Source organism: Lathyrus oleraceus, chromosome 6 (genome assembly GCF_024323335.1).
Source record: "Lathyrus oleraceus cultivar Zhongwan6 chromosome 6, CAAS_Psat_ZW6_1.0, whole genome shotgun sequence".
Lineage (NCBI taxonomy): Eukaryota > Viridiplantae > Streptophyta > Magnoliopsida > Fabales > Fabaceae > Lathyrus > Lathyrus oleraceus.
The window spans coordinates 50178876-50199440 of NC_066584.1; the positions used below are offsets into that span (position 1 = coordinate 50178876).

At 37.9% G+C, this 20565-nt stretch overlaps 1 protein-coding gene across 1 annotated transcript; it reads left to right on the forward strand.

Moving 5' to 3' along the window:
• Positions 1 to 658: 658 nt before the first annotated feature.
• LOC127096985 (1-aminocyclopropane-1-carboxylate oxidase homolog 4) lies at positions 659 to 2762 on the forward strand. The gene is made up of 3 exons (XM_051035507.1): positions 659 to 1361; positions 1975 to 2349; positions 2425 to 2762. The coding sequence occupies exons 1-3, from the start codon at positions 873 to 875 to the stop codon at positions 2671 to 2673; spliced, it is 1113 nt and encodes a 370-aa protein (XP_050891464.1). The 5' UTR covers positions 659 to 872; the 3' UTR covers positions 2674 to 2762.
• Positions 2763 to 20565: the final 17803 nt, after the last annotated feature.

Here is a 20565-nt window from a genome sequence, read left to right on the forward strand (position 1 = left end):
ATGTCCATAAAAAATAGTAATTGGGTGAGTCTCTTGGGATCCTCGGAAGAGAGAGCTTAAATAGTATACATAGGGAAACCTGGATACCAAAAAGAGGAGGAAAAGACACAACGAATAACATAGAAAAAAGTAAACCTATCAAAAACCTTGGACCACCAAATGGTGACTATGCACCCTATTCCAATCACAGACACTCCAATTAGACATTTACGACTTTCCTTAACTAGCATCAGGGAGATTAACCTTTTAATATTTTAGGAAGAACAATACATATACTTGATAAACTTCATTTTTCTCCGACTTCATCCGAACTTTCAAATAATATCATTATATTATAAAATAATAAAATAATCTAATGCGTCCCTAAATATATAATTCTGTAGAATAAATTATGTCAATTAAAAAAATTAGTTAGGATATTACATTTATTAATTATTTATGTAATTTGACAAATTTATCCTAGAGAAAGAAATAATTAATATTGTACCAGACAATTTATCACAGATTGCAGATTTTTTTTAATATAACTGAAAATATAGTTAATAAAATAATTAATACATTTTTAATAATTGAAGAAAGTGTTATAAAAAAGATAAAGAAAAAACTCAAAAGGTTTTGTAATTAATGAGTGAGTTAGTATTATTGTTAAACCTATGCTATCCAGAATTTAAAAAAAAAACGTTGAATCTTATCGTGGTAGCAAAGCTTTGATTTGACTATACTAGAAAATTTCATATTAAAATATCAAAATCAATCTGTGCCACCATGTTGAGTTTTAGTGTAGAACTTTTTCTACTAAACTCAATTCAGTTCGACTAAACCCCAACACACTTTTTCATTGCATCTTCATTATTTCCATTCAATTCCCAACAATGTCGTCACCAATCGCCACCCCTTCTCCACCACCAACCACCGCCTCATCACCACCCTACGACCGCCTCAAAGCCGTCAAAGAATTCGACGAAACCAAAGCCGGAGTAAAAGGCCTCATCGACTCCGGAATCAAAACCATTCCGTCTTTCTTCATTCACCCGCCCGAAACCCTATCCGACCTCGCTCCAGGATCCGGACCCGAACCGGAAATTCCAACCATCGACCTCTCTGCTATACACGACTCCCGCGCCGCCGTCGTGGACCAGATTCGTTCCGCTGCGGGTTCCGTCGGATTCTTTCAGGTGATCAACCACGGCGTATCGCCGGAACTACTACGAAGTGTTATCGGTGCTATAAAGGCGTTTCATGAACAGCCTGCGGAGGTTAAGGCGCAGGTGTACCGTAGGCAGATAGGGACGGGCGTATCGTATATATCCAACCTCGATCTCTTCACTTCTAAAGCTGCTAGTTGGCGCGATACACTTCAGGTTCCCGCGGAACTAAAATCTTCTACAGAATATATGTGTTTTTGTTTAGAATCACTTTTTATGTTTGTGGTGAAATTAATTTTAATCATTTTGCTTAGAAAACATATACATTACATTTATGCTTTTAGAATCACTTTGCTACATGATAAACTGAAAGTTTGGTTTTGCCGTGCTGAAAATTGGTTTTGAGTGAATTGATGGTTAAAATTCAAATGAATATAAAGTGATTTATTTTTGGATAAATTTATGCAAAAATGAATTATACATTAAATTTCAGTCTAAAAATTACTTTTAGGAATCAATTTTAGAAAGCATAATCAATTTTATTCGAGAGCAACCAAACATGTCAAAATCAATTCTACACATCCAAAATCAATTTTATTGGAGAAGAACCAAACATGTCAAAATCAATTCTGCACATTCAAAATCAACTTTAGATGTTCAAAAAGTGAAACCAAATATGCACAAAGTGAAACCAGATGTACACTTATCAAGTAATTTGTCTGTAATTTAAAATCCTCAATTGGATCAATCTTAGGGACTAAGTTATACGATGTCTACAATTTTCAGAATTAAAATGTTATTTGATCATTATTTTAATGGAATTTAACAGATTAGGACGGGACCTATCGCCGTAGAAGAGAAGGAGATTCCAGAGGTATGCAGGAAGGAGGTAATGGAGTGGGATAGAGAAGTAGTGCGTGTAGGAGATATTTTACTGGGTTTGTTGAGTGAAGGGTTGGGATTAGGCGAAGAAGGGTTCAAGGAATTGGATTTGTCACAAGGGAGGCTGATGGTTGGCCACTATTACCCATTTTGTCCTCAGCCTAATCTTACTGTTGGACTCAATTCCCATGCAGATCCAGGGGCGTTGACGATATTGTTGCAGGATCATATTGGTGGCTTACAGGTCAGGACCCAACAGGGTTGGGTTCATGTCAAGCCTCTTGATGGAGCCTTGGTTATCAACATTGGAGATTTACTTCAGGTCAATTATATTTTCTAATCATTTTCCTTTCTTTTTAATATTATAATTTCTCACATCCATCATTTTGTGTGTCAGATCATTTCTAATGAGGAGTACAAGAGTGCTGATCATAGGGTATTGGCCAATTCTTCTAATGAGCCGCGAGTCTCAAGTGCTGTTTTCCTAATGCCGGGTAACAGGGAGAAGCTCTTTGGACCTTTACCAGAGCTAACATCAGCAGAAAAACCAGCTCTTTATAGAGAGTTCACACTCAACGAATTTTTGACAAGGTTCTTCAAGAAAGAGCTAGATGGTAAATCATTGACAAATTTCTTCAGACAATGATGTATTTATAGCACTGGTTGCTGTTGAATAAAGGTGTTGTATATGTAAATACTCATGAGACCTTTGTTAGTGCTATGAGTGTTCGTAAATTCATCCAGCTAAGAATTTTAATGTGTGCATGTTTGGATGTGATTTCTGTTGTGAAAAAATGTAATTTAAGATGGTGTAACTGGTTACAGCATGGTGTAATCAGTTACCATCCCTTTCTGTTGCAAAAATATTAAACAAAAGTAACTTGTAACCATCCCTTTCTGTTGCAAAAATATAAAACAAAAGTAACTTGTAACCGGTTACATGTTTGGTATAATCGATTATGATTTTCTAGTTTTTGATTTTTGTAGTTAGTAGCATCTTGGAAATGGTTAGTTATAGGTTTGGTTAATGTAACAGATTACACCTAAAAGCATAAAAGCTGAGTATAACAATGGTACTCATCAAATATAAATCCAATAAACATGTAGACAATTAATCAAACAATAAAAGCACAATATAACCTCAAATTGTCATAGATTATTGTCATATTCATTTTCATCTGCACTATCATGACCATTATATTTGGTCATGCCTTTTTTTTTCAATTACAAGTTCATTTGCAAATGATCCATAAAATTGAAAGTCAATGATTTGATTTTTGATTTTGACTATTGCATTCATCTTTTACATTTAGGTGATTTTGACTTGGCTTGACTCTTAGCTTTGGTCATTTAGGTGTTTATTATAAATTTTAGTTATTTTATTTCTTTTCCCTCGTATTCTCTTTTATTGGTCTTAATTCATCTAAGTCATTGGGTCATGCTTGAGAGAATAAGGAAGAATTTTGCAAAGTAAGAGCATTGTTACCATAATCAAATTAGTTGTTTTTAGTACTTTTTTAGCACACTTTTCATTTCATTATCACTTAGGATTTTGTTTTTTTGCATTTATCTTTAGTTTTTGCATTAATAAAATGCATTAAACTTGCATCTTCTCATTTCATTTTAAACATAGCATAAATAATAGAGTATATAGTAAAAAAAAGTACTTTGAAACCATCTAAGTAGGGTCATACCTTCAAATTTATCCTCCCCCCATATCACCTTCTTAAACGCTAATTCATGAGTATACGTCTCATACATGTCATATCATATGCATCTATACTTAATGATACACAAGAATCCACAAACTCAAGACATGAGATTCATCTGTGAAGCTTCAAGATCCTCTGGTCATGTTAGGGTGTGCCCAAGCCACTTTCACCCTAATTTCATCCTCAAGCATCCAAAAAAGCTTGGAGGATCATTCAAATCATCTCACTCACTCTTCAAACCCAATTTGGATGGTGAGTCCCATTCGAAGATACATCGAGATTCATCTGGTCACCCAAGGACCCTAACCCTAGCTCTTGACCCTCATTTGCCTTGTACAAGTCATGATTCACCATGGATCTTGACCATGTCATTAAGGACCCCTCAAATCTAAAGTTTGTTCATGCCCCAAACCTTTGAAACATCTCATAATGACCATTGCATCACCAAACCCTAGTAGTTTGACCTTGGTTCTTGAGGAAACTTATGGCTCAAGAAACCCTAATTTGAGCATCCCTTGATCATTGAACTTGCTTCATCTGGAGCATAAAATCATCCCATCACTCATTCAACATCAATTCATTTCCATTACAATCAAAACTCATCATGTAAATATCCATTCAATCAATGTTACAAGTACTTGATTTGATCATGGTTTTTCAACTTTCAAGGCATTTGATCCACCCATGAACTTGACCTAAAATCAACCCACAAAGCTCCAAATCTCATTTACCATCATGGTATTATCATATGAACTTAGAACATCCATCATTGTGCCTTGGAAATCAAGAAATCACAAAATCACCTTTTTAGGTCATGTTGGTTGGTCACATTTTGGCAAGAATGACCTATCGAAAGTTCCAAAGATCATAACTTTCTCATTTCATAAGATTTTTAAATTCCACTTCAATAAAAATGTCCTAATTGAGTTCCTCTCCAACTTTGTTTCAAGGTCTAAAACCTAATTCATTGAGGAAGAACCCAATTTTTGCATTGGCTAAGCTGGTCCAACATGCCTATCATGCCCTAAAGCATGACCAAGACCACTACTTTAGCACATTGCCATTTCCAAACCACAACTCCTTTTGAACTGGTTCTTTTTGCATTCAATCAAGTACATGACAAGGAACATTTGTCATAAGTTTTGGACAAAATGCAAGAGCCAATTTCATTTGGACTTTGTTCAAACATTGATAATCATTCTGATTGGTAAACCAGACATGTCAAGTCAGAATTTGCATTTCCATTCACCAAGGCCTCAAAACACTTTGATCTGATCCCAATGGTCCCCAAACACATTGCATATGGTATTGTGGTGTATTTGGAAGTCAACTTGGATGCCCAACCTTCTCAAATTGTAAAACCCGATCCCATGTGTAAATTCAGATTTTTCCCAAAATGGAAAAAAGTGAAATCCATAGCAGACCATCCCAAGCCCTTTGTCTGATCTAAATCGATGCTAAGGACCAAATAAAGTTGATCTAAAGTGAAAGCAAGGTCAGAATGCAGCCACCCTTGTCTCCCCAAGTCCAACCCTGAGCATGCTTTGAGTCACTTCCCTTTCTAAAGCAAACCTTCACTTTCTTCCCTCCAATCCATCATACAACCTTCCCTATAAATAAGGGAATGTGTCCACTTCATTTGACAAGATTGAAGATCCACCAAATCCCTGCTTCACATTCGAGCTGAAGCAACGAAAACAGAGACTCATGTTTTAAGTTTCAAACTTTCTCAACTCCAAACAACCACCCAGAATCCATCATTGACCTCCACTCAAACTTTCCTAAGTCCTAACTCACCTTCCCTAAGCCTCACCTGAGTTGAGCTGAGTCATCAGAACTTCACTCTGAGATCGATTGCGATTAGGTAGTTTCACTCATCCTCATCATCTAAACAAGTTACCATTCAACTTGAAATTCCCTTCTGATCATTAACCCTAAAGTTTTAGCTTTGATTAATCCATATTCATCATTTAATTTTTAAACTAGGTCATAAGTGTTCATCTGGTTCTTGATGAAATACTCCACACTCAGAGCCAATCAATGACTCATGAGTGTGGAGGATAATTTGTTGTTGTATTTGCAAGCTAGTTCCATGTTTTAATCTGATCAAAAACGCCTATTTCCAAGTTTGGATTTCAGAGGTTGGAGGTTGAAGACGACTCTGAGTCGTTGCCTCGCGCCAGATTTTAAATTCAAAATCATGATGTGTCCCATTCTGGTTGGTTGACACGCACACACTTCCTTTTTAATTATTATTTATTTTATTTATTCTGTGGAACGCGTTTACTTTCACAACTGAGCACTTGGCCCAGTGGGAGAGGGGTGATCCCCCCATGACCCCAAGGCTAAGGGTTCAACCCCCAGTGTGTGCGACCTTGTTTATTTTATTTTGTTTCACTTTCCATTTTATTTCTACCATTTTATCTCCAACTTTGATTTATTTTTTAACCCACTTATTTTATTTATTATGAAAATATGTTCAACATAGACCCCTATTATTTTTGTCTATAGTATTTATTTATGTCTTATTTCAAGTTATTTGGATACTTTTTGATGGACTTATGAGGTCTTGAACCTTAGGGCTAATGAAGTATACATTTGTCATGATATTGATTTGATTAGAGTTGTTTGAACCTTCCATACTTCAAACCTATTAATGAATGATCAAGTGATCATTCATGGTACTTTGAAGGATGGATAGGTTACCCCTACGTCAATCAACTTGGGTCATTGGACATGTAGATGAAGCCTTGTTTATACATATGCTAACTTATGATTTCATCTGATACATTGACATTTCTTTTGGTTTATACTAACCCACTAACCTCTTATACTTACTTGTATATATTATACATTAACCCTTACTATCTTGTTAATATTGTATATTAATCTTATACCTTGTTTAACTTAATAACTTAATCAATCCTTAAACTTTAAACCTTGAGTTTGCACGGTCTTCCTTTTGTCAATCTATTGTTAGATGGACTTAGGGTAGCATAACTTTCATTGTTACAAATCTATTACAAGTTGATCCTTTGATCATCTTCAATACTTTGCATCAATGATAAGTTATCCTCTGATGTGCCATATTTTGAATCTATTGACCTAAGGATAGATAATCATCAAGTGTCACTCCATTGTTCATAATATTAACCTAACCTAACTTTATTAACTTTGATTACCATTAACCATTGTTATTATCATTGCTTTTTTGTTATTTATTTTTATGTCATTCACTTTGTAATTTACATTTAAGTAATCATCATCATCATCATCATCATATTCATTGTATAAACTCATCATGCATGTTTATTATTGTCATTTATTTTTATTGTTATCATACATCAAAAACAACAAAAACATGATAAAAGATAAGACCAAAAATAATTCATTCCATTTAATCAACTTGGACTTAGAGGATCTCATCCTAGGACCTTTGCTTGGAGGCCTTTTCCATTACTTTGCGATACTTGGTTTCAACTTTGGATTTCATCTATAACTTACATATCGGTTGTAAAAATGGCATCATGGCACCACCTTAGAGGGACATGTTTGTAAGACCATTATCCTTTGTTTATCTTAGGTCACTTTTGCACACACAAGGCTTTCTCTTGGGCTACCTGTCATACCCCAATTTTGTCCGGGTATTTAAAAAAAAATCATAAATTCGATTTTATTTTCAGTTTGCATCATCTGTATAGCATGACACGCATTTCATCATGAATAACGCCTAAAATGTTGGCCATAATAATTTCTCGAATATACAGACAAATTGGTTAAATCATTTCTCAAGTACATGCAAAATCAGCAGGTAAAAAGTTTTGAAATCAAGCTTACAGACATCAGTATTATTGATCTACGGTTCATGTAGTTTAACTTGGTGTGCTGGTTATTTTGTTTCTACTACTTTTTTAGTCACGTTTTGATCAGCATATGCCTGTTTAACCAGTTAAAATTTATTTTAGAATTAAAAGAAATGCTGTATTTTTCGAGAGATTTATTTCGCACTGATCATTTTATTGCGTTCAGTTTAATTTTTCGAACACTTTTTTGCCCGACTTTCATTCGTTTTTAATCGTTTTATTTTTATTCTTTTGTCAAAGTAATCGGGATAATTAGTTAGAATTGTCCATGTTCTTATTTTATTTTTATCATATTTATTTTAGAAGTTGTGAATTTTATTTGATTTAACTGGTTTAAACTGTTTTAAATCAATTAAATCATCTAGAAGGGGCACCTTTGGCATTTTAAAATTGTTTGTGTTTCTTTGAGTTAATCTTGTCCGTCGTTTCGAATTTAATCAAAGATTCACATGCATTATCCCCACTTTCCCTTATTAATGAATAGTAAATTAGCATATTATTTTATTTGTTTAATAAATAAGTCAAAAAATCATAAAATAAAATAATATCTATTTCCCCTATTAACAAGTGCCACACGGGCCACTATAAAACTTCTCCAACAAATGTATTCCTTCTAATCCACCCATATGACAACTTAACTTATAACTACTCTTATTTTTTCCTCTTCGTATCATCCATTCATCACGCGACACATCACCAATTTATCCCTTCTCTTGGCAATGAAAGAGTGACTCTTAACTCTCTTCTTGAGAAAAAAGCTGCCAGTAAAAGGACAAAAAAGGGAAAGAAGGCAAAGAGAGAGACACTAATCCCTCTCTCAACGGGTCTCTCTCTATATATAAAAAAAGAGGAAAACTTGAATAAAAGGGTACTTTATTTGGTTAAGTGAAAGAGGAGGACGAAACGTTAAAAAAGAAACCTCTTCTTTCTTACAATGACAATCCATATACAGTGCCAAAGAAGCCAATACTCCTTTCCCTCTCTACTATAATTAACCTTCTCTCAACTTCTCCGCAACCACCTAAACAAACCTTAAGCTCATCTATCTTCATGGTCAAAGCACACCCCTCGCCATTCCGTAATCTCCTTTCAACTTGCCGGAAAACCCACCCGAAATACTCCCTCCGTCGCTCGCCTCTTTCCTCAACTATTTTCGACGCTCATATTTGAACTCTCAACCGCCGCCACGAAATCCTGAAGCGCACCGTGTACGAACCGCACTTCCATCAATAAATCATCCTTACACCTCCGTGTTTCTTCTATCAACAACCACATAACCTTTGTTCTGATTCGAACGACAATGACTTCAACCTTTTTGAACTTGGCTTGACAATGACGTGCTACGACGGTGACGACAATATCCAACTATTAGCTCCTAATTTCGACACCCATATTTGAATTAAGAAATGGAGTTCCCTGTGAAGATGTTTCTACTAGATCAGATATTGGGAGTTCTAGTCGAAGATGCCTTGATGAGAGGGTTAAGATGCTGCAAGGACTTAGAAATATTTTTAGTGTTTGAAGACGTTTTCGACGAAGAATTCAAATTCAAATGAAGGTGGGAAATTTTGTTCTTATCTGAATTGCTGAAGATACACGTGGAGCATAATGGATAGGTGCATCCATGCAAAACGCCATTTGTCTCAATATGGTAGAAAGACCGTTAGAAGTAGTTATTTTGATTAGTATAAATAAAAGGTCTTAGTGCTAGGATCGTGTGTGTTCAAAGTGTGTACAAAATCTGTAAAATTTACCAAGTATCCGTGTGTAGAGAAACAGTAAGTTGAGAAATGTACATTTGATTTACACCATCGTCATTTACTTTGAAGTAATTCAATTCATCTTTCATTTCCAGAAATATCTCTTTATTTAAAGGATTTATCTTTGTTTCCATTTATCTTCGTTTTTACAACATTCTCTTTACTTTATGATGTTCGTCTCCTTTTTTGAGTATTTTCACGAATTACTATTATTATAAACACTGTCGAAGTGTTTATGTTCGTTAGAATTCACTTTAAAAAATAATTAGCACATGTCCTAGGATCAATCTGATCGATCCTGTAAGTAACCAAATTTAGTAATTTGGAAGATCAGCGGTTGTTTACCAATTTTCACAGTAAACAAATTAGCACGCCCAGTTGGACAGTGCTAATGATTTTGAAAAGTGAAATTTTCCTTATTTTTTAGTTCTGGTTGTTCAGTCATCTTCTCCCTTTTGAAAGAATTCATTGTATGTTATTAAGAAGTGGTAAAGTAGCCACAACCAATGAACACAGACCAAGGAGAAGACCCACTAGGAGAATGGTGAATTTAAATGCGCCAAAGAACCAAAATTCTCAAAATCCACCAACCAACAATGTACCATCCCCTTCTTCTTCGATAGGGGTGAACACGACCACAATGCACGTGTCTGAACAGGTACCACCTATGGCAAGTTCGATGCCTACGCATTTGATTTCCCATACTGAACCTATTTTGACTTACATTGGGCCTATGGTCCTCCTAACACCCCTCATTGATTGAGAATGTTCTAAACAGGCCTTCAATACCCCCTGGTTTCTCTATACCCTTTGGTGGTCGAGAACAGCCATATGGAATGCCAACTTCAGTGATGGCAGGTTTACATAACGCTACTTCGACATTTTCAGAACCAGTGGTTAACATAACCTCCCCATTACAAGGGTCAGGATCTGGGGTTAACGTGGGTCGAAATAACCAATCTTTAGTCTTGGATACCAAACACAAATACCCAACCTTACCAATAATTCAACAGCAATGTGGAGACAACAGATGGACGAAAGCAACCATGATATGGTCCAAATGCTTACCCAAACATTCACCATCGTATTGAATCCTTTGATTCAAAATACGGCACAATCGAATTAGTAGATGCCATCACAGATGGCTCAAATGTCTGACTTCTTGGGTGTACCACAACCTTATCGACACCCTCCAAGGGATTAGATAAGGGAAAACCAGGGGGTAACCTTCGAAGAAGACCCTACTATTAACCATATTCCACAAAATCAACCGTCACCAGAGATGGTAAATCAGGGATTAGGAGTTGAACCCCCTAGGGATGAACCATAAATCCCCAGGGAGAGAGATCCAAGGATAGTAATGGTAAATAGAAACCAAAATGTTGATAATGTCATACATCAGATTCAACATGATGATATGGCAGCAGATAACAATTTGGCAGCCATGGTCGAAAGGATTATTGTTCGAAATGGGGTAAACTTTGGCCTTTGAAGGCCAAATTATACATCACCTTTATTGAAATATATCCTACAGACAGAAACACCCCCTAGAACAGAAGTCTCCAAATTCACTATGTTTTCTGGGGATACTACTGAATCCACTGTCGAACATGTGGCTAGATATTTAATAGAGGCATGAGACATTTCAAACAACGAAAACATTAGGATAAAATATTTCCCAAGTTCTCTCACAAAGAATTCCATCACATGGTTTACCACCTTGCCACAAAATCCGATTCATACTTAGAATCAGTTAGAAAGAATGTTCCATGAGCAGTTTTACATGGGGTAAACAAAGATAAGTCTGAAGGAATTGACCAGTATTAAACGAAAGTTCACTGAGCCAATTGATGGCTATCTAAATAAATTTTGATTACTCAAAGCTAGGTGTTTTACACAGGTACCAGAGCATGAATTGGTCGAAATGGCCATTGGGGGCCTTGACTATTCTATCAAGAAAAAGTTAGACACCCAGTATTTGAGAGATATGGCCCAACTGGATGATAGGGTTCGACAGTTAGAACACTTGAAGGAAGAAAAGGCTAGATCAAATAAGAATAAAGAGTAGCCTACGTCGAATTCAGTAATGATAACGAAGGGTCCTATAATGGGCCTTTAGACTTCGATGAAAATGAAATCGACCTTGCTGAGTTGAAACAAGGGCCACCTTACGCTTGTAAGGTCTTGGCCCCGTCGAATGGAAAAAACCCTATTGAACCAGAAAAGAATGATAAATTTCCTAAGGAAACTTACACTTTCGACATTATAAAATGTGACGAAATCTTCGATTTGTTAGTTAAGGATGGTCAAATGGTAGTGCCTTATGGTGCTAAAGTGCCTCCTTTAGAACAAAGAAAGAAAATAGGGTTTTGCAAGTAGCATAACTTTCTGGGTTATAAAACATCTCAATGTTTTCTTTTCAGGGATCTTGTTCAGAATGCTATCCAAGAAGGGAGACTCAAGTTTGGAGACAAACCTAGGAGCCAGATGAAGATCAACTCCAATCCTCTGCAAATGGCTGATGCCCACTACACAGAACCAGAGGAAGTAAACATGGTCGAAGTCACTGATGATTTCGACATGATCGAAGTTACTGAGGACTTCGTCAATGAACCTGTCATGGTTAGGGTCTCTGAGCACCTTGATCAGGGATTCTTCAAGAACTTCGTTCAATAAGCTGTTGGAAATGCCACCAATGGAAACACTGATGGTTTCGACACCGAAATCACTGAAGATTCCAACCTGATGATAGTAACCAAAGAAACTGTTGATGGTTTCGTGCAAATAGATAAGGCTACTAAGGGCCTTCAATTGAAATTCTAGAATTTGGACATCACTGAAGATGTCAACATGGAGGTTAATATGGTCGAAATATCTCAAGAAACCTCTATGGAAGTTGACAATGAGTGTCGGCAAGAAGAGTGCAATAAAGTAGCCTTCCCCAAAGAAGATGAAACTCTGACTGATTTCCTCCGGAGGTGCCAGAAGAAACAATCAGAGGTTATGTTGTACCCCCGATGTAGCGTTGTGTTCGACAAGAAAACGACCCAAAAACTCGAGGGAGTAAGGAGGGTTAAAAACCAAGGGTGCCTGAGAGCCCCTAAAGATCAACAGGCTTTCCAGCCCATAAGGGCTTCCGAACCAAGAAGGTATTATGATCCAAGGAGGCCTATTGTGAAGCTTGATGAAACAAACGAAAGGGTCCTGCTGCCAAACCCATCTCCTTCAAACCTAACGCTGAGGCTTCAAATGGAAAATGGAAGAAGCCAGTCGATGGCAGAAAATATGGCCAGGGAAAACGACAGAACTTCGAAGTAGATAGAGGTTCGTCATTAACATACCGTAAGGAGTTCCAGGATAACAGAAAAACATCCCACATCTTTGAAAACTACAAAGGAAAAAATCCCATGACAAGGTCCCAGTGGAGAAGGAAACAGAAAAGGAGGAAAGCACAGAGGGAGGCTGGGGAAAAGGAAAAAGCTGAATCCAACACTAATGTGCCTGCAATAAAGAAGGAGGACTTATGCCTTGACAAATGAAAGTTTAATACTCCAGCAGAGGCGACCAAAGAGAAACATGATCGAATGGCTGCAAAAGACGAAATGATTACGGATGACTTCGACTCTGGGTCAGAAGCTTCATTGGATATCTTAGTTGGTGTGGTATCAGTGATGCCTAGGGAGTTTGACCAAATAACATGGGCCGAAGACACTGACAACAATACAAAAAGAGAAATGGCTGCTCACAAGCCAATATGCTATTATGTGATGAACAATGGTTGCATGGAGTAGCAAAATGCCTTCTTCGAGAGACCCGATGAGGCTATGAAGAATCATCTTAAGCCTCTCTTTATTACTGGAAAGATCGAAGATGTCCTAATTAATAAAATCTTAGTGGATTGCGGCGCAACAGTGAATTTGATGCCGCATCGTATGTTGAGAAAAATTCGAATATATGACACAAATGCCAAACCCCACAACATGGTGCTTTCCAATTATGAAGGAAAGGTGGGTTCCACTCTTGGTGTAATCTAGGTTGAGTTAACTGTAGGAACTATCACTAGATCAACAATGTTTATGATTATGGAGACAAAGGCCAACTATAACTTGTTACTTGGAAGAGAATGGATACATGGGGTTGGGGTTGTGCCATCTTCCATGAACCAACGAATCATCATATTATGTCCAGACGGTATTGTTGAGAATATAGAAGCAGACCAAGGTTACTTCAAGACTCCTATCAACCATCTCGACATACGCCAGTTCGACAAACATTTGGCCAATATCGCTCCGTGTGATCCGACCAATTTTGAATTTACTCCATATGACAATGCCTATTGTTCCCTATATTTACACCCCAGCAATGGATTTCACTGGGATAGAGAGGTGGTGGGCAAAGACGAATTTGGAGATCTAGGAGCGTCAGGAGTCGACTCCACAGGTTGGGGAAGCGAATTCAGTAATGATGGCTGAGTTCGAAGCTCTAAAAAGGATTTTGGATCACATAGCCGAAAACAAACAACAATCGGCCTTGAAGGCTGAAGTCAAAAACATGGCAGTCGAAACCAACTAGGAGTTCCATTAAATAGGTCCTAGAAAGGACTTCGATCCAGATCCACCTGATAAGGTTCAGGATGAAGATCAAGGCCAGAGGCTCGACGCCATTTATGATGAATAGCCTTTGGGATTCGAGAAGGATCTGCTGACAAAAAATATTAAGATGTTGGCTCAAGATCCACTTGAGGAAATAGACTTGGGAGAATGATTGACAAAAGGCCAACTTACATTAGCGCCAATATCAACCCTCAACTCAAAGTCGAAGTGATCCAGTTGATGAAGGAGTTCAAGGACTGTTTCGCGTGGGATTACGATGAGATGCCTGGTTTGAACAGAGATCTGGTCGAATTCAAGCTGCCAATCAAGCCTGGAAAAAAGCCTATCAAACAGAACCCAAGGTGATTTACACCTACAATTCTCTCGAAGATCAAAGAGGAGGTCGAAAGGCTTCTTCGCTGTAACTTCATATGTACAACCAGATATGTTGAATGGTTAGCCAATATTGTACCTGTCATTAAGAAGAATGGTGCTTTGAGGGTGTGCATAGATTTTAGAGACTTAAATACTGCAACGCTAAAGGATGAATATTTAATGCTTGTGGCGGAGATACTAGTCGATTCTTCCGTAGGCCATGAGTATCTTAGCATTCTCAATGGATATTCTGGATATAATCATATATTCATTGTGGAAGAGGATGTCCAAAAAACGGCATTTCGAAGTCCTGGAGCCTTAGGTCCCTATGAATGGGTGGTGATGCCTTTTGGTTTGATGAATGATGGGGTAACATACCAAAGAGCAATGACTTCAATCTTCCATGATTTCATAGAGACTTTTATGCAAATTTACATAGATGATATTGTTGTTAAGTCTGTTTCAGGGAAGAGCCATATAGACCATCTTCGACTGTCCTTCGAAAGGATGAGAAGACATGGTCTAAAAATGAACCCTCTCAAATGCGCTTTTTGTGTGCAGGCATGGGACTTCTTAGGCTTTATGGTCCGTAAAAAGGGAATAGAAATAAACCAAAATAAGACCAAGGCCATAATGGAGGAGAAAATACCATCAATGAAGAAGGAATTGTAGTCACTACTAAGCAAGATTAATTTCCTGAGGAGATTAATTTCAAACCTTAGTGGAAAAACACAAGCCTTTTCGCCTTTGCTTTATCTCAACAAGGAAGGATTCGAATGGGGGCAGGCTCAACAAGAAGCGTTCAACAAAATTAAAGAATACCTGAGTCATCCACCAATTCTGATACCACCTTGTAGGAATAAGAGTGTGAGATTGTACATATTCGCATATGACAAGACTTTAGGGAGCATGTTGGCTCAAGAGGATGATAATGGTGTCGAAAGATCCATTTACTACCTCAGTATGGTCTTAAATGATGCTGAAACTAGGTATAACATAGTTGAAAATTTATGTTTATGCTTGTATTTTTCTTATACGAAGTTGGAGCATTATATAAAACCTGCTGATGTTTATGTTTCATGTCACTTCGATGTCATTAAACATATGCTGTCTAAACCACTTTTGCACATTCGAATTGGAAAATGGGCACTCGCTTTAACTGGATATTCCTTAACGTATATGCCATTTAAAGCTGTTAAAGGACAAGTGTTAGCAAACTTTATAGTCGACCACTCCATAGCTGAGAATGCACTAGACTATCTCGAATTAGAACCATGGAAGTTGTACTTCGATGAGTCTAGTCACAAAGATGGAACAAGTATAGGAGTTCTAACTATTTCTCCTAATAAAATTCTAACAAAACTCAAGTACAGAGTGGAGGGCCTCTGCTCGAACAATGAGGCTGAGTATGAAGCTCTCATAGTCGGACTTGAGATATTGTTGGAATTGGGGGAAACTCGAGTTGAAATAATGGGTGACTTAGATTTAGTTATAAAATAGATAACAAAAGAGTACAACTGTGTTAAAGAGAATCTCATTATGCACTTCATAATAGCTAGTCGATTGCTAAAAAGATTCGAGATGACTAATATTCGACACATACCTCGATTGGAAAATCAAGTGGCTAATGACTTGGCTCAAATTGCATTCGGGTATAAAATTTCAAAAGAAAAATTGCAAAAAGTCATTGAAGTCAGAGGAAGAGTTGTGTCGACCAGATTAGCCCCATCATACTTAGAAGAGACAAAGCTGGGATACACTGATAAAGAAAAATTCGAAATATTGGCAATAGATAACATGACAGACGGAGATTGGAGGTAACCAATAGTGGAATATTTACAGAATCCAATGGCGTCTGCCGATCGACAAACCAAGTATCGAGCTTTAAGTTATTTTCTTTTGGGGATGGAATTGTTCAAAAAGACTCCTGAGGGAGTTTTGCTTAAATGTCTTAGTGAGTCAGAGGCACATTTATCCCTTTCGTCTATCCATAGTGGGGCATGTGGGGTACACCAAGTTGGCCATAAGATGAAATGGTTATTATTTCTCCAAGGAATGTATTGGCCCACCATGCTAAAAGACTGCATCGAATTCGCCAAAGGATGCCAAGAGTGTCAGGTACATGCAGGCATACAACATGTCCCTGCGAGCGAATTGCCCTTTATAGTCAAACCTTGGTCTTTTAGAGGCTGGGCTTTGGATTTGATTGGGGAAATTCGACCACCATCATCTAAGAATCAGAGGTATATCTTGGTTGACATTGATTATTTTACAAAATGGATCGAAGCTATACCTTTGCCAAATGTGGGCCAAGAAGATGTGATCGAATTTATCCAGAAACACATCATGTATAGATTTGGAATCCCAGAGACTGTCACAATAGATCAAGGATCAGTATTTACTGGTAGAGAGATGCAAGAATTTGCTAAGGAAATGGGTTTCAAATTGTTAACGTCTACGCCATATTATGCTCAGGCTAATGGTTAAGTCGAAGCAACTATTAAGGTGATTATTGGCTTGATTAAGAAGCATGTGGGGAAGAAACCTAGAAATTGGCACAAAACTTTAGATCAGATTTTGTGGGCATGTCGGATCTCTCCCAAGGAAGCCACTAATTCGATCCCTTTTCGACTGACCTTTGGTCATGATGCAGTTTTACCAGTAGAAATTTATCTACAATCCATAAGAATTCAGAGGCATCATGAAATTCCATCAGAATCATATTGGACATGATGCTGGATGAGCTAGTCGATCTAGATGAAGAGAGATTAAATGTCTTGGAGTTATTAAAAAGGCAGAAGAAGAGAGTAGATAACTCTTATAATAAGAAGGTTAAAATTAAGACATTTTCGCCTAAAGACTTGGTCTGGAAAGTTGTCCTTCCAATGGATCGAAAGGATAGGACCCTAGGGTAGTGGTCTCCCAAGCGGGAAGACCCTTTTCAAATTTTGAAAGTATTCTCTCACGGTGCCTATGAGATTGAGGAACTTAGCAAAGACAAAAGAATCTTGAGAGTAAATGGAAAATATTTGAAAAAATATAAGCCAGCACTTCAAGAAATAAAAATAATAAACGAGTAATTGCACGCAAGTTAAACAAAGCCAATATGGTAAAGGGTGCCAAAATGACTTAAATTCGCTTCAAAGGCCCAAAGGGCTAATATTCATTACAGGAAAAATTTATCAATAGGCAAATGGAAAAGGAGATTAAAACTAAAAAGAAATATTGGCCTTTATGTGGAGGTATTTTGTCTTGAGAAGTTCCAAGCGTTTCTCATATAAGGATCATTTCGACTGGGGAATTATGAGCTCTGAGTAAAGTTTGCGTGCTTTTTCGACGAACTCCATACCAAACTCTAGCTCTTTAGCCATCAAAGCATCATCAAACTTCAGAAGTTCGTTTTTGCACTTTTCGGCTTCAAAGATTTTGGCTTGCAGTTCCCTTATCTATTTTCTCCATGAAACAATGTCACATCGTGGCCTTTGATCTCCCCTTTGTTCCTCTATTTTGTATTTTCCATTTCCATGGCCTTATTGGTAGACTCAGTGGCAGCATCCCAAGCAGCTGCTCCAGAACCAGCCTTTTGTTCGATCTCCTTGGTTATCTAGGGTAGTAGCTTCTGATCTTTGACAGCTTGGTCGATCATAATGCCTAACTCTAGGATGATGTGGCAACTTCAGGAGAATCTTCTAATAGATTGACTTGGTTGAGTAGAGCCTTCAATGTTAGAGGGGCAGAAGGATCATCCAGTAGGAGTAGGAACAAATCAACCTTGAAAACCTTTTCCTTGATTTTCGAGAGCACTTCATCCGCAGATGTACTCGAAGGTTGGTCATCAGATGCTGTAGTAGTGCTAAGGATTTTCTCAGATGAGCTTTCCCTTCTTCTTAGCATAACTTTTAGGTATTCAAGAGGTTGGTTTCATTTCAGAGTTGCTAGTTCTTCTGAAGAAAAACCCCCATTGCTTCCTGTCGAAACTCTTCCTTCAGGAATAGCCACATTTGTTGGAGTGGAAAGAGTTTGACTCTGAGTCTGTCCTTCGACTATGTCCTGGTTCCCCTCACCATTGTTGTACTCTTCTTCGGAGTCTCCATCATCATCATCATCACTTCCATCATATCCAGCATTGAGTGGGGTCTGATTGCCTTTGTCTTCCTCCTCTATTGTCGTATCTTCACCATCGTTATCCTCTTGGTTGGCATGGACTGTGCCTTCGATGTTAGGCGAACCATCTTCAGGGTTATCTATATCCTGAACCTCTTCATCCACCACCATAGTATCCTTATTCACTCCAGCTTGGCCTTCTTCGCCTGAATTAGCTTCGTGATCAGAATAACTGGTATGTGAATGTTGGATAGTGTTTTTTGGTGGCGAAGTCTTAAGCTCACCAGGAATGGGTTGATCGATTTCACTCATGGAGCTTTTCTTTGATGATGGTCGATAGGTAGGTTCGCCAACGCTGTTGAGGACATCTGCTATGGAAATTGGCATAGAGGAAGTTGCAGTTGTTGTTCGCATGGTGGTGCTTGCACCATCCTGAAACCAAAAATTGAAAGATAAGTGGTAGAAGACAATAAATCAACTAACAAAGGCAAATTAAGGTATTTTTTTACCTTGTTCCCTTCGACCCCAGGGCTGGAGTTGTCACTTTCGCTCTGATCCGCGACTATCTTCGCCATAGCCTTAGGAGTAGGCTCTTGAATAGTTAGGGAAGTAGACCTTTTCTTCGAAATTTTTGTTTGAGGTTGGCTTAAAGCTTCAGTGATTTTAGGTTGTTGTTTTCTTTTCCTGGAAGTGAGGTCGAGAACAGGTGACATGTCTTTTTCGTCAGAATCTACTACAGCAGGAGCTTTTGTTGTTTTGGTTTGGATTTTTGATGGAGTAAGAGGAGGTTTTCGAGCAACCTGAATAAAAATACTGAAGTATTAATACCATTATACATAACAAAGAGTAATGGGTAAGACAAAGGTGTACCTTTGTGGGCTTGTTGCCTCCCTCAGTCTTCGTTTCGATTGGCCTTTTGATTATTGGCTTCTTGGGTGGAACCCTGGTGGCTAAAACAAAAACAACACAGAGCAGTTATTATAAGCTAAGGGTGAATATCCTAATAGAGGGGTATGATTAGAAAAACCTCCCATGTCACACCTTCATATATGTCCGATTCGATGCGAACATCTTCGATCCCTATATGAAGATGCCCTAATTGTCTAGAGTATGCTTAGTCGCAACCACCCGCTGGGCTTTTTTCTATGACTGTATCGAAGGATTTTAATGGAGTTCCAATAGATAAACCAGTATGGAAATGAAGGGGCAATGGCCACTCGAAATTCAACATTTGGAAGTTGAGGAAATTTTGGAGGAAACAATTCGAAAGCCATTTCGTAGCGTTTCTCAAGAGGAACGTAAGAAGAGATTTTCAAATGCTCCATTTTATTTAAAAATGTTTCTTTTAGTGTGACAGCTGCTTCGCGGATGGTTCGACTAAGATCATCGGGTCTATAAGGATTTTCAAAGTAATTTTGGAACGTTTGAATTTCTTTGATGAGCGCGTGAGTACCTTTCTTGGTTCTTTCCTGCACAGAAAGGAAAGCTTTATCAATGTGTTGGATAAAAGAGGGAACGTCATAAATTTCTTCAGTATAATATTCGTTCCACCATCTCCCAAATTCTCAAGTATAGAGAAAGCTAGTCTCGAAGTTGACAGGGGTAAGTTGTGTCATGCCAGTATATCTAGCCATCTATTTGAGAGTGGTGGTTTCATTATGAATTGGGTTGTAGAGGAGAAGGATGCCTTTTTTGTCATACAAGCACTTTGGGAGAGCCTGAATTAACCCAAACTGTCGAGCCACAAGATTGGGCTGATAGGCAATCAAAGTGACATGGATCTTCGAAGGGTTTAACCGAAGGGTTAAGATTTTGGGAGTCAAAATGCCTCCCAAATCAGAAGAGATTTTGTCTCTCGTTTTTTGGAAGGAGATGGAAATGGCCTTATGAACCATTTTGGACCATACTTCCTGGTTGCGAAGGGGGTCATGCTCGACGTGAATACATGGCGCCTAACGAACATCATGACATAGCTCATGAAGGTTGGTCGAAAAGCTTGCCCTTCTTCGTTGGGGGTTAGTTGGGCCAATCGAATTCCTTTGACCCCTCTATTCTTCACTTCTTCAGCTTCTTCATCAATGAGGTCTTTGTTGGGAAGACTTGACTCGAAAGTGGCATTGAGTCAGAGTTGT

Bases quoted from the DNA above. Each gene is read 5' to 3' on its own strand.
- LOC127096985 (XM_051035507.1), top strand. From the start codon at position 873: ATGTCGTCACCAATCGCCACCCCTTCTCCACCACCAACCACCGCCTCA. The intron at 1,362-1,974 runs GTTCCCGCGGAA...GGAATTTAACAG, and splicing joins GTTGGCGCGATACACTTCAG to ATTAGGACGGGACCTATCGC. The intron at 2,350-2,424 runs GTCAATTATATT...TTTGTGTGTCAG, and splicing joins ACATTGGAGATTTACTTCAG to ATCATTTCTAATGAGGAGTA.